Source organism: Periplaneta americana, chromosome 2 (assembly GCF_040183065.1).
Source record: "Periplaneta americana isolate PAMFEO1 chromosome 2, P.americana_PAMFEO1_priV1, whole genome shotgun sequence".
NCBI lineage: Eukaryota > Metazoa > Arthropoda > Insecta > Blattodea > Blattidae > Periplaneta > Periplaneta americana.
In genome coordinates this window covers 48,548,076-48,562,499 of record NC_091118.1, presented here as the reverse complement: position 1 = coordinate 48,562,499, position 14,424 = coordinate 48,548,076, and the positions used below count along the sequence as shown (strand labels likewise).

Sequence of the window (14,424 nt, the reverse complement as noted above, 5' to 3'; positions counted from 1 at the left end):
GGATTTACTCGTGTGGGCTACAACTGCAGCCCAAGAAAAATCACTTTCACTCTGAATATCTAGTCAAGTTATAAACTATAACAGCACTGATGCATTGTTAAAAGTATACAGAAAAGGTATATAAAAAAAAAAAGTAAATCCATGGCACTACAGCCCTGAAGGGCCAAGTCCGACCAACTGGATGCTGGCCTCACGTTCACATATCGAAGCAGAGGTGGACGATCATCCAACCAGAATGGAGGTATCGTGTGGTTAGCACGATGCTCCCCCCAGCCGTTATAGCTGGTTTGCTAAACCAGATTTTCGCTACCTATCACACAAAAGGTATACAAAAGGAAAATGTCGCTACTTGCTTCGCAAAGACGTCATAGCACTATAAAAAGAATGGACTATATAAATGTTAAATGTCCTGTATTGCACATCTGACACCGAAGTGTAAAAAAGTTATACCAAGAGTGTCATAAGTCATATAAATATATGATGAACTCACCTATGAACATTATGTTGCTCAATGCTCAGTTTTCCAGTGTTGTGGGATGTGAGATTTTACAGTGACATTTACAGTAGAAAGATTGCTTGGTCTGGAATCATTGTATTGTTGCAACAGTTGCTTTTAAAGTTACTGGCAAAATTTTTATATTAAACACCATATAAAACACTAAATACGTTGATCACTGTCACAAATTGTACACTGTTATCTGCACAGTTTTTTTTTTTTTAAGAGAAAGTTATGAAACAATGCTTACAACATGTATTGCATTGAAACATGCTAATAGGTTTTGTAATATTCCAGGGAATGGTATCTTTCGAAACATTATCCTGGACACACTGCTCGTTGATTTGAGCACGTCTTGCAGTAATAGTAAAGTTTCCTTTCTGTCTCCCTTCTCTTTCCTATTGCTGCACACATGCTGCATACAATGCAGTCTTTGTGTTTCTTCTGCTCGTAGTGGTAGATGAAGTGCGGCAGTTTATTTAGTCTTTCTTCCTTGTCAGCTGATCTGGGTAGCGACTTTTTCCTTGGGTTGTGAACTCCTGCTACTGAACTCTCAACCAGAAATCGACGAAATTTTATGTAAGACATTGGTTTCATTCTATTCTCTGATGTGCGACATGAATACAGGATGTATGAATTAACTATACAAAACTTCTAAATACCAGAAAAAATCTTTCTCCAAAACTTCAGTGACTTTCTTATAAATGCATAAGTGACACAGTAATCATCACTATGATCAATGCCACTACCGTATTGTATAGCCCAATGCACACAATGGCTTCTTTATTTCTTTTTGGACGTTTCCCTCTTCTATTGTCTGGACTGTCTGCATGGATGTATCATGAACATTGAGATCATGATATACTACCCTCTTGTCTCTCCACCACATTACCTAAACACTGTCATTTCTATAGGTGCTGATTAATCCATTTTTTTTTTTCACTTTTTTTCTAGAACCCTTGCCCTACTAGCTTTGGACTACCACCTCATATACTATTTCCAACTAAAGATTGAAGTAAACGTACACAAAACCGAAATGTATTACTCCGCAATCACAAGCTAGCTACCAAAGCAGCCACAAGGGTGCATTATTTTCAGCAAGTGAGCACGCAGGGCAGCCATTATCTGATATATTGCAGACAATATTTCAACACATTCATTAAACTTACCCGTAAAATGCTCACAGAGGGTTAATAACAAGACTTACATGATTTTAATAAAGTTAAAATGTTATTAATATAATTAGATTCTACTTATGTCAGTGTGTGAACTCGTACACCATTAATCGTAACTTGATAGCGGCTCTATCCCCTCCATATCCGACATAACCACAACACTATAACACACACTTCATGTACTGACTGCTTTAACAATAAGCTACTACAATTCAATACAAAAATCACTATCGTCTGCCACGAACAAACTATTGCGGCTGAGACATTGACCTCGACCTCAGATGGTGCGAGAAAGATGGAGTCAGGGATTCACAAAGGCATCTTTCACGTGATCAAGGCATGCATCTCTCACATGATCATTCTCAGAACGCACACGCGCTAGAAGCAGAGGGGAGACGAATTTTGTGCTGACAGACACGGTGATTCAAGAACACTGGGATACCGAAGAATTTTCATTAGTTAGATATATGCTTGTTGATATCGAAGAATTCATTATTTCTCTACTGTGAATAGTGGATTTTCTTTTTCTGTAGATTCGTAATTAAATGTTATTCTTTGAAGAGCGGAGTATTTCTTTAATTCTACAGAAATTTCTTTGAGGTTGGTGACACTGAATCTCGCACTGTGTTAACAGCTGTGCTGATTTGCTCTGTGAAGCTGCAGGTCACCTTGGGAGGAACTTAATGCCTATTACACATGCGGCTTGCCATAATACACGTTACAATAATTTATGATGCAATGTCTGAAACTATTAATATAAACATATTGTTTAAATTGGAACAAAGTGTTCTTATAAGCATGTTTAATTTACCCATATCCATGTATATTATACATTTTATTATTTTAGAAGGAACTATTTTAATGTGAGGAAGAAAATGACAAGCATGAGCTTGGAGGCATTGTGCGTTCAATAGCCAATCAGGAACAGTCATGTCATGTGCATTTATTTACATTTAGTTCAATCTTTAGCTGGAAAGAGAGTAGTAATAATGGTCCCTGCCGTGTGACACAGTCTTTTGTCCAATTCCTGTGACAAATTTGTGCTAGTGTTATAGCAACTGGTGAAAAGGTGGTAACCAATGATATCGAACACAGTAGCCACTAATTTATATAGAGTGATCGATAAGTCGACGACACAGACAAACTCCGTTATTAATGCAGATATCAAAAATTGGAAAGAGGGGAAAATTTTCGGAAATTTGTAGTTTTCAATTCAATGTGCTTGAATTTTCAATGTAGAATACACCATTCGGGCTGTACACTAGTATGACACACCCGCCAGTCCCAATGCTGCCACATTAGTTTCTTTTCCCCTATTTCTACCGGACTTTAGATACATATCATTTAATGAAGAAAAATAATTGGCATGCAGAGTTTAGCAATTATTTAACTTTTCACAGTGCAAAGAAACATTTCTTTACATAAGAATTCAGGGGAATTGAATCACAATATTGAGAAACTCCACATGTCTATCTTTCTTTACGAACTTGAGTTATATATGATTTCGTGTTCTCAACATGTAGACTCATGATATTATTCCCATCAACATTCATATTAGCTATAGTGTTAAGAAAAAAATAATTTGAGCACAAATCTAGGACTTGAGATATTTTTTGTATCTCCTGAAAATTTTAGTTTTCTAGACATGTGGGGTTTCTCAATATTCCGATTCTTGTCTGACAGTTTTCCCTGAATTTGTAATGCCAACACTGCTAATTATCGTCATCATTTCGTAATTTATCCAATACATTACGTATCTAAAATCTGGTAGAACTATCGGAAAAGCTACTAATTTGGCAGCATTAGAACTGGCAGGTGTGTTGTACTAGTATACAGCCTCAATAGTGTATTCTACATTGAAAATTCAAGCACATTAAATTGAAAACTACATATTTCCAACAAATTCCCCCCCCCCCTCGTTCCATTTTTTTGCTATCTGCTACCTATGTCATCGGATTTTTGAATCACCGTATAATTAAAGACAGAACTATTCTTGCCATGAAGGATTTCTTGGGATATGACAAATTACATATACTGTACGTCCTGCAAGTGTTCCATAATAAGGAAATAATACAGGCTGAATAAAAAATACGGGAACAAAAAACAAGGGGGGGGGGGGAAGTCACATAAACATGTCCGGAAATGCCTGGTTTACAAGTGCAGTGTATATATTACATGTTAGGTATATTTATGAAACCCTTTTTTTTTTTTTTTAATTATATCATTCATAGCTCGTAAATAAGCTGCTTTTAGTGAAGAACCTCAGCTTCCCATAACTCCCATGAAAATGCGACCAATGTTAAGTGTATCACAAATATGGCAAATTAAACCTCATACTCACAGATGACTGGCTGACTGGAGTTGGCTCATTCTGGGTAATTTCGGTATCTGAACTTCGACGCGGAATCTTCATCTGAAAAAAGCAAACATACAAGATAAAAATATTGCAAACAAGTAATGGTGACCATAAAGAAGCAGAGCGAGAGGAAGTGAAAGAAGATTACAATAAGGAGAAAAGGATGAAGAGGAAAAAATGGTAGAAGAAATGAATGATCAATCTTCTTAATGTATCCAGCTGTTTGCTGACAACATAAAGTCCACTATAGTCCACTGTAGTCTATTCAGTTGTTTTTGACGAGAAATGAGGGGTATTTTGATCGGTGTTCATTAGAGATGCCTGTTGCTAGCAGCCAGAGGTGGGGTGTGGTCAATATATACTGCAGGGCTGTGTCTTCTGCAACTGGTACTGATGATTTTAATTTACTTCTTTTGTGGTTTATGGATGGACAGTATAGAAGAATGTGTTCCAGATCTTCATCATGATTATTACACCACAGACAAGTAGGATTATCAGAAATGTGAAATCAGTGTAGGTACAATTGAGTGACAATTGACCTGTTCTGAGTCTTGTTAAAAATGTTTGAACATGTCTGGGCAAGTTTTTGTACATTTCCAGATCATTTGGTTTCTTTTGTACAGACTGTAAAATTTTTCCTTTGTCAGAAGAGAGCCAAATGTTGATCCACAGGTTTGTAAAATGAGACTTTACTGAAGCAAAAGCATTGGACAGAGATATCACTTGAAGAGGTCTTGGTTGCTAATATGTTGCCTGTTTTGCAATATTATCGACTTTCTCGTTTCCAGATATACCACAATGACTAGGTATCCATTGAAATGTTATTTCCTTTTGGAGTTCTTTTAGTTTACTTAGCTGTTTCTGAATTGGAATAATTCTATGTGCATATAGGTTTGGTACATATTTAATTATATTAAATATAGCCCCCTTGGAGTCGGTAAGTATCAAATAGATTTTTCAGAAATTTGAGTAACACATTGAAGAGCAGCATCAATAGCTAGCAATTCAGTGTCAAGACTGGAGGAGGATGAACATGGTATTAAAAAAAAAATAAAAAAAAAAAGAAGAAAAGAAAAAAAATGTTACTATAAGTGTAATCTTTTATTTAACGTGCCTTTCAGCTTCAGCAGGTATATAAAAAAACATCAGAAAGCTTTATTTTGGGAAACTGTGGAATAAGAGGAGCAAGGAAAATTGAACTACTATGAGATATTCCACCCTACATGTCCTATGCCTATGTTCACTATCAAAGAATCTCATTTACATTGAAGTATGGTCTTGATGGTAAGAATCCACTAATTAACCGAAGTATGACTTCCTGGAAAAGAGAAGAAAGCTAATAAGAGGACAAGAATTTGAGGAAGATAAGGTACAGAAAGAGAATATAGATGAGATAGAGAACGAGAAGAGCAACGAATTACAGGACAAGAAGAGAGCTGGGCAGAGAAAAAGATTAGAAATGAGCTGAAAGACGAAAGAAGAGAGCGAGATGAAATATGCTGTAGGGAACAAGGAGAAGAGAGATGAGGTAAACAGGAATCCTCAAGGGAATAATGGAAGAGGAAAGTCAAAACAAACTGGAGATGAACAGTTATAGAAAAATTAAGAAGGGATGAAAAAGATGGAAGGAGGTGAAGAATAGGATCCACTGGAGACACTTTGTGAATGCCCTATGTTCTAGTTAGAAGATAAGAGAGATTGAGATTATGATTATGATGATCATTTGTAGATACTTAATATGAACAAATTTCAATCAATATTTAGAAGAAATCGCTGTAAGCAAATTGGAAAATGTAAACTTTGTATCAGGAATGGCTGGAGACGTGTATTTCCGTGAAAATCTGGTCAGAATTTTTGGAACTTCACAATATTTTCTATAACATCTCTGTTTCGTACACACTTTTATATCAGAAGCCCTTTTGGTAGACTGCTCTGTCGCACAACAACCAAACTAACAGAACATTAGCATGAAGGTTCAACCTTTACTACAATGTCACTAACATCCTGCTCAGAGGATGGATCCTATTCTTCACCTCCTTCCATCTTTTTCATCCCTTCTTAATTTTTCTATAACTGTTCGTCTCCAGTTTGTTTTGAATTTCCTCTTCCACATCACTCAATAAAAGAATTGTATTCCAATGGATACCATCCCATTGTGGAATCCTGGGAAACGAGAATGCAGATGCTTTAGCAAAGAAGGGCAGCACTGCTACTTACAGACCTGTTACTAAATCTACGTATTACTCTGTGAAGAGATTTATTAAATCTACATACTTAGACTTCAACAAACAAAATTTGATAACACAATCCCAAGGGAAAAAATGGAACTCTCTGCATCAAAATCCACAGTTAATTCCCGATTTACCACGAAAATCGTCTGTAGCTGCATTTAGATTGGCAACAGACCATGATTGTTTGGCCAAACATCTGCATAGAATTGGAATATATCAGTCCCCTAACTGCCCATTGTGCAACTCAAACCAAGAAATGGATTCAGAACACCTCAAAATCTGTGCTTCGGTGGCTGGTCATGATAATATCTTTGAAAAATATTGGAGTGCAAGACGTCAAATGACTTTATTGTCAAACGCCTGGCATTAGAAAACAACAACATCCTGCTCAGACGTTATAAGGGAACACAAAAAAATTGGAGGCACTAATTGACCATCATACTTAATGCTTTATCAACATTGTTTTCCTGTTTTAATTTATTGCAGAAATTTTAAAGATCCAAATTATGGATAGAAGATAATGAAGAAAAATGTAGAAAGAAAAAAAGAAGCTAAGAAGAGGAAACTGCACTGAGCTTTATAATCAATGTAAAAAGAAATGAAGATCTACCAAATTTTATCCATAAAAACTTCTTATAGAACTTGTAAATAAATTAGGTTTCATTTGACAGACTTTTTCAGTTATCAAATTAAACGAGATTCGAAGATGAAAAGAATCAATGAAAATTACATACTGCAGTGAAATAATAACATTTTCATTTTTTCGATAAATTCACAAGTGTGAAGCAGGCTGAGTCAATTTATCTAAATACAATGAAAACCTCGTGTAATATTTAATATAACTATTTCGCGAATAGAATAATAAATTCATTCATTAATTTAATTCACATTTCATTTACTTATATCGTACCATATTACATTCGAATTCGGAAAAAAAAAAAAAAAAAAAAAAAAATTTATTTACAAATACTACTAGAGTCATCTAGTAATAACTACTTTAACAACAATGGTATAATGGAAACATTCATTAATTTTTATCATAAGCACAACGAATTAAAAAAGAAATAGAAAAGTAATTAAAAGTATAATTATTATAAAAGTGATACTCCATAAATTTACTGGATGTACTCAGTAGGAAACAGAAGTTGATTATTTCTGAGATTATTGATAATTACGTTATGGTGTACCTCACTGATGTGTGGAAGCAAGTGCAAATATAGTGACAAGACAAAATTGACAATATAAAATTAAACAATACTGCAACAATAGATGGCTCTTATTGGTTTAAATTCAACGGATCCTTACACTCCATTGGTGAAATGGTAGATGAACGAATTAGTCTGCTTGGTTGTTTTTTGTTTCTTTACTAACCGGTATGTGAAAGCTTTCCTCTGGAACTGGAACAGTTCTTCTCCTTTGTTGCACAGTTTTTGCAGATTCAAATGTGGCACTGGCATCCTCTTCGTCTTCTATCTTGATATCCATGGCCTGCATGGGGTCTTCCAAACGACGTGCTTCTCCACAAATGTTTGACATTCCCTCAACCTTTAACAAATCCATAGTCTCAATAAGAGAGGAAGACTGGGTCTGAAATACCACAATATTTATAGAGCAGTGTGTTGGTGGATCGTTGGGGATTTTAAAATGAAATAGATGCAAATGCTCTTCTCAGATATTTTCTAATAGGTATTACAAGTATGCTACAGCTATTTTGGCAGCACAAGAAAGCCATTTCTTTCACAAAATGGTAAACAGTCGGCATTCATCTGCGAGAGAAGCATTTGCAACTTGGTGTCAGTCGGTCAAGTCCTACTACACAATCAGTATCGCATCATTAACCAAACAAAACATACAAAGGCCTGCACTGCATGACTTACAGTATCACCAACATGAGAAATTAATAGATGGGAGGAAGGTGGTGATGTCACCTTCTTAAAGTCAGCAGAAAGAAGGTCACTGTGTATAAAAGGTTGAGAAACGTTGATACAGAGTACAATAAATCTAAAAGCGCATTACATTAGATTTTTTTTCTTTAAACTTCCTGCTGCATACTTTTAACAAATCCAAGACTAATGTGTAAACATTTCTTCAAAAAGGGTAAGAACATCCAAACCAATTAGAAGCACAGAATGTTCTGGAAATGAAGCGCGTAGCAGCTAAAGCAGCGGTCTGTTTTCAAATGATGCTATGAGGTACTCATTTTTTTTGTTTAATGACGTGATGTAAGCAAACTACAATCAAATTAAGAATATACTGTATTTACCAGCATAATGGACGCACCCTAATTTTCGCGTTAAAATTAAAAAAAAAATTCTCAATGTAATAGATGCATCTCATTTTAAATAAAGACTATTCTAATAACATCGAAAGTCGTAGGATTGGATGCACTGCTTATGTTTAATTTCAATCCATCCTGAATCTTGCATACACTACTTTTAACACTTAAATATAAATGATTGGTTGATTGACAAACTTACTCGTGTTAAATTACATAAGCACATGTGGCTTACAGCTGTTTCGGTGCTTCTTCACATCATCCTCACAGCCTACTAGATCTCGGCGTCATCTCGAACTTCGCTGCCTGTTGTGGGGGTGCGTTTGCATGTTGAAAAGTGTTGATAAGTGGAGTCAAATAGTGTGTGTGTTCTGAAATTGATCTGTGTGTTGAGAATTTGATCAGGGTGTGTTTTAGTGTATATACACACACATTAAAACACACCCTGATCAAATTCTCAACACACAGATCATTTTCAGAACACACACACACTATTTGACTCTACTTATCAACACTTTTCAACACGCAAACACACCCCCATAACAGGCAGCGAAGTTCGAGATGACGCCGAGATCTAGTAGGCTCTGAGGATGGTGTGAAGAAGCACCGAAACAGCTGTAAGCCACATGTGCTTATGTAATTTAACACGAGTAAGTTTGCCAATCAACCAATGATTTTAAATTCAAGTTTTTAAACAACAATGCATGTTACCCCTGCAATGTGAATCTGTTACAAATGTTAGCAGTGATACTGAACCTGACAGTGAATGAGGTAAGGCTAGTGTTAATAATAACAATAAAGTGTCTTGTCTTATTGTCTCTGTATTCATTGTTACAAGTTAGATGCTGTTTATACAACTGCTGCTAACTATTGATCACCTTAAGTGTGACGCAATCAATATATAAATTAGTCATGGTCCATATATCGTTAAATATTCTATTGATAATTTCAGCATTTGACCTGGCACACCTTTAATATGCATTTTTTTTTTCACTAAATTTTTTCCTCGCATAAAGGACGCATCCCAGTTTTTTTTTTTTGTTATAAAAATCGAAAAAGAAAGTGCGTGTATTACGCGGATAAATATGGTAAATTAAAAATGAAATTGAAGTCATTAAAGTGACTCATACTTTCTCTGATATATTTTATACTTTCTGCAAAAATTCGGTTCTTTCAACATATTATGTTCCCGTCAACTTTTGCAACTCAGTTGAAACAAATATTAGATCACTATTTTTTCAGGTATCTTACTACAATACAAAGTTGATGTCGTGGGTTTGATTCCAGATGGGATCATGGATTTTTCCAATTTACCTAATCTATATAGATCATGAAGTCAACTCTAACAGAAATGGATACCAGGGAGCTTTGTTTGGGTGCAAAGGCAGAAAGCATACATAAGACTGACATCCCTACTGCTACTTAGGTAGACTGTCTGAGAAGGTAGGAACCCAGTCTCAACAATTTATAACAGGGATAACTCTGTGGTGTTCGGGTAAAGGGGGATGTCATTTTTTTGTGCAGATGGAATTTTGTTTCCCAGATGAACACCCAAGTTAAATTATACGAGTGTGCAAAAATCAAAATAATACTATAGTCGCGACGCTGTTATTCCAGGCGTGACTCCTCCTCTTTGCTTACGTCTTAGGAAGTGAAGGCTCTATAAAGTCTAGGTAGGTAGTATTGTTCGCCATTTTTGTTCTTTGGTTGCCGAGCTACCATACGAGGAATCTATTTGCCACACCATTAAACATTATCATGTCGTAGTTCCTATGATAATAAATCAAGCGCACTGTAATTCAGCAAATAATTGAGCGGCAAATAACGTCTTCTTGTGCTTTCTGCGAACGCCAACGAAAGAGCCAAAATGGCGGGCGATTATATTTAGTATTTATCGAGGCTTAAGAAATGAATAACGTCTTACTCAGCGAATCACAAGACACACACGTTTAAATGTACCCGACCTGTAATGCCATTGGCTGCCGGAAATTAAAGCGACGGGACTATAGCAGTTGATGTGTTTTATTTGTGTAGAAAATTACTTACAATAAAGGTTCCAAGTTTTAATTTTCACTTATCCAAATTCATTTTTATGACATCTCCCTTTACCCAAACACAAAACTTTACTCACTAGTAAATGGGTCATTCCATGTCAAATCAAATAAATCTACACATATTTTCCAACACACCATCTCCAATTTGTAAAATTCATTTGGAAAACGAAAAATTACATTCATTGGGATGAAATTTCTGCACATTTCAAGGACAAAACTACGATTCTTTCAATCTTTTATTATCATTATGCACTGTTCTCTTAAACTGACTGAGCATATTGTGAATTAAATCAATGGCTTTCCCAAAACAGGTTACAAAATGTTTCATATAAAACAATTTTTATCTTCAAAAGAAAACAAAAGCGAGCAAAATTTTGTCTGAAATATATCAAAGAACAACCCCCTAAACAGTGTTCCAATAGCTAGAATAAAAAATGTATCTTTCAGGGAGAAAGAAAACAAAATTTATGTCTAGCTTAAAACACAGTACATAGCAATCACTCTAGGTTAATTCAATAGCCAAAAGTTATCCTATTTAGCAAAAAAAAAGCTACTAACATCAAGACCAAGTCTATATATAACAATCTGACCTAATTACAGGCAATTTTTTCTAATTTTCCATACACCATAACAATCATCTTCCCTTAAAATTAAACAGATTCTTATATTCACTGGTGAATTCGTACATTAGTGAATTAGACTGCTTGGCATTTTTTTTTTTTTCTTTTTTACTAACCGGTCTTTGAAAGCTTTCCTCTGGAATCGATGTAGTTCTAGTTCTCTTCGTCTCCTGCATAGTTTTTGCAGGTTCAAATGTAGAACTTGCATCATCTTCTTCTTCTTCTGTCTTGATGTCCACGGCCTGTAAGGGGGTTTCCACACGACGTGTTTCTCTACAAATCTCTGACAATCCCTTAACCTTCAACATGTCCGCAGTCTCAAGAAGAGAGGACAGCTGGCTCTGAAATATCACCATATTTCTTATTCATATGGAGCATAATGAATCTAAACGTACGGTTTCAAACATTGGATTTTGTTTTAAAGTTGGTTTGACTTTCTAATGCATGATTTTAAACAACTCAAAGACTAATGTGTAAACATTTCTTAGAAATGTGAGATTATCCAGAACGAAGTATAAACACACGTTTTGAAATAGGCACATAAACACACGTTTTGAAACAGGCACATAAACAGACAATGTTTTGGAAGAGGCACATAAATAGCAGTGAAAATAGGTGCCTCCTGTGCCATGAAAATAACACATACATTTTCATCATATATTTCATACTTTCTACAACAATTCTATTCTTTCAACATACTTTTTTAATTTGTTTATTTCATGAGCTTTAACAACTGCTTTGGTTATCTAGCGTCTGAGTGAAATGAAGGTGATAAGACCAGCAAAGTGAGTCCAGTGGACCACGCCAAAAGTTACCCAGCATTTGCTCTTATTGGGTTGAGGGGAAAACCCCAGATAAAACCTCAACCAGGTTATTTGTCCCAACCAGAGACTGAACATGGACTCACTCATTTAATGGTCAGATATGCTAACCATTACGCCACAGCAGTGGACCATATGTTATGTTTCAGTCAATTTTACAACTGGGTTAAAACAAATTTTAAAACAGTAATTTTCAGGACTGTTACTAGCAAACAGTCATCATTACAATATAAAACTAAAGGTATGGTCACACGTCACTACTTTTGCTGAGCAACTTTTGTACTGCAGCTGCAGCTGCACACTGCACGCTACTTTTCATGCTGTGCAATTCAAGTAAATGGAAATAAATCCCGAAAAGACAAAGTATATGATTATGTCTCGTGACCAGAATATTGTACAAAATGAAAATATAAAAATTGGAGATTTATCCTTCGAAGAGGTGGAAAAATTCAAATATCTTGTAGCAAAAGTAACAAATATAAATGACACTCATGAGGAAATTAAACGCAGAAAAAGTACGGGAAATGCATGTTATTATTCGGTTGAGAAACTTTTGTCATATAGTCTGCTGTCAAAAAATCTTAAAGTTAGAATTTATAAAACAGTTATATTACCGGTTGTTCTTTATGGTTTTGAAACTTGGACTCCCACCTTGAGAGAGGAACAGAGATTAAGGGTGTCTGAGGATAAGGTTGTTAGGAAAATATTTGGGGGTACGAGGAATGAAGTTACAGGAGAATGGAAAAAGTTACACTACACATAACTACATGCATTGTATTCTTTACCCGACAATTAGGGACATTAAATCCAGACATTTGAGATAGGAAGTGCATATAGTGTGTTAGTTGGGAGGCCAGAGGGAGAAAAACCTTTGGTGAGGCCGAGACTTATATGGGAAGATAATATTAAAATAGATTTGAGGGAGGTGGGATATGATGAGACTGGATTAATCTTGCACAGGAAAGGGACCGATGGCAGGCTTGTGTGAGGGTGGCAATGAACCTGCAGGTTCCTTAAAAGCCATTTGTAAGTAAGTATTGCTTTATCATTATCGTCATTCTATATTATTCTGTCGTAACATATTTTTGTAATACCGGTATTTTATTTATATTGTTTCAAACAAAGTTACCATACAATTCAATGTTTATCATAAACAGCTGACTGTCCAGTGTGTGAATTTCAGTATTCATTATAGCAACGTAACGTTATGCAAACCAACATTGATCGTAATCCCAGCCTTACATATAAGTAACCTCATAGGAAAGATATCTGAGAAAAACTTGATACAAACAAATATTATTAAATTATACATATTTCATAATTTGTTACATGCTGAAAACCAAAAGCATTCAGCAGAAGAAAGAAATCAACTCTGCAATACTAAAAGAAAATTAACTCACCTCTTCAATATTGACTTCCCCCTTGTATATGAACTGAAGCAGAGCCGACATATCATCATATCTGACATCCTTCAGAATGATTATGGGATTCTGGTCTTCGTAACGAGATAGTATCATCTCGAAATAAGAACTGGAAGCTGACAGCATTAACTGAAAACAAATAATGAAGGGATTAAGCTTTCCTAACATGTTATGATTTCAACATTTTACAGAATACCTCACATCTGTAAGTACATAATCAAATTATTAATATCACAACATAGGGAATAAGACAGTGTTGGAAGACCAAACCTAAAATTAAATTATTTGTGCACTGGGATTATATTTATATTTAATCTTCCTGATAATTCTACTATGATGTATGTACGTATAAAAAAAGAAGACTTTGCTTAAAAAAAGAATTCTATGCTGACACAGGTCAAATTTAAATTCTGAAGTACACAACAAGAAACTACATTTTTTTTCAGAGGGGGGGGGGAACTGTAGTTAAAAATGAGTTAAAATATAGTCATAATTTGTTTAATTTTTAGTCACCAAAGAGAACTTATGATGAAGATTTAAATACAAAGCATGAGAAAAGTAGTAATTTACACATAAGAGAATAAAATTAGATGTTATCTGTAAGTGGAAATGCTGAGGGTGATAATTTCTATGCGAGCATAAAATTTGTTTATTCTTATGTGGTATACAATATTTTATCCATTACTGATATCTAAACTCTTTTTTATATATTGTAATGTGTTGTTTGTGAATGTTATAAATAAATGAATGTACGAGTTTTATTGTTGGTAATGTGTAACTTGTCATGAAAAGAGTGACTTCAGAAATTGTAATTCACTGCTGTGAGTTAATAGTACATTATGCAACGAGCCTATAATGGTAGTAATTAAGACGTGAGTATGTTTGTTTATGAAACGAGCGCAAGCGAGTTTCATAATTTTCATACGAGTGTCTTAATTACCATTATAGGCAAGTTTCATACGACTTTTTATGCTC

The 14,424-nt window shown here is 35.0% G+C and overlaps 1 protein-coding gene across 14 annotated transcripts in view; it reads right to left on the bottom strand.

Annotated features, from left to right (window-relative positions):
* Positions 1 to 14,424, bottom strand: part of LOC138693651 (uncharacterized) — a 69,396-nt gene that overhangs the window by 19,543 nt on the left and 35,429 nt on the right. For all 14 annotated transcript variants that reach the window (XM_069817548.1, XM_069817531.1, XM_069817541.1 and 11 more), the window contains 4 exons: positions 13,429 to 13,578; positions 11,324 to 11,548; positions 7,630 to 7,803; positions 4,013 to 4,084 (listed from right to left, as the gene is read on the bottom strand). In XM_069817548.1, coding sequence (XP_069673649.1) covers positions 4,013 to 4,084; positions 7,630 to 7,803; positions 11,324 to 11,548; positions 13,429 to 13,578 — 621 coding nt within the window. The remainder of the gene's footprint in view (positions 1 to 4,012; positions 4,085 to 7,629; positions 7,804 to 11,323; positions 11,549 to 13,428; positions 13,579 to 14,424) is intronic.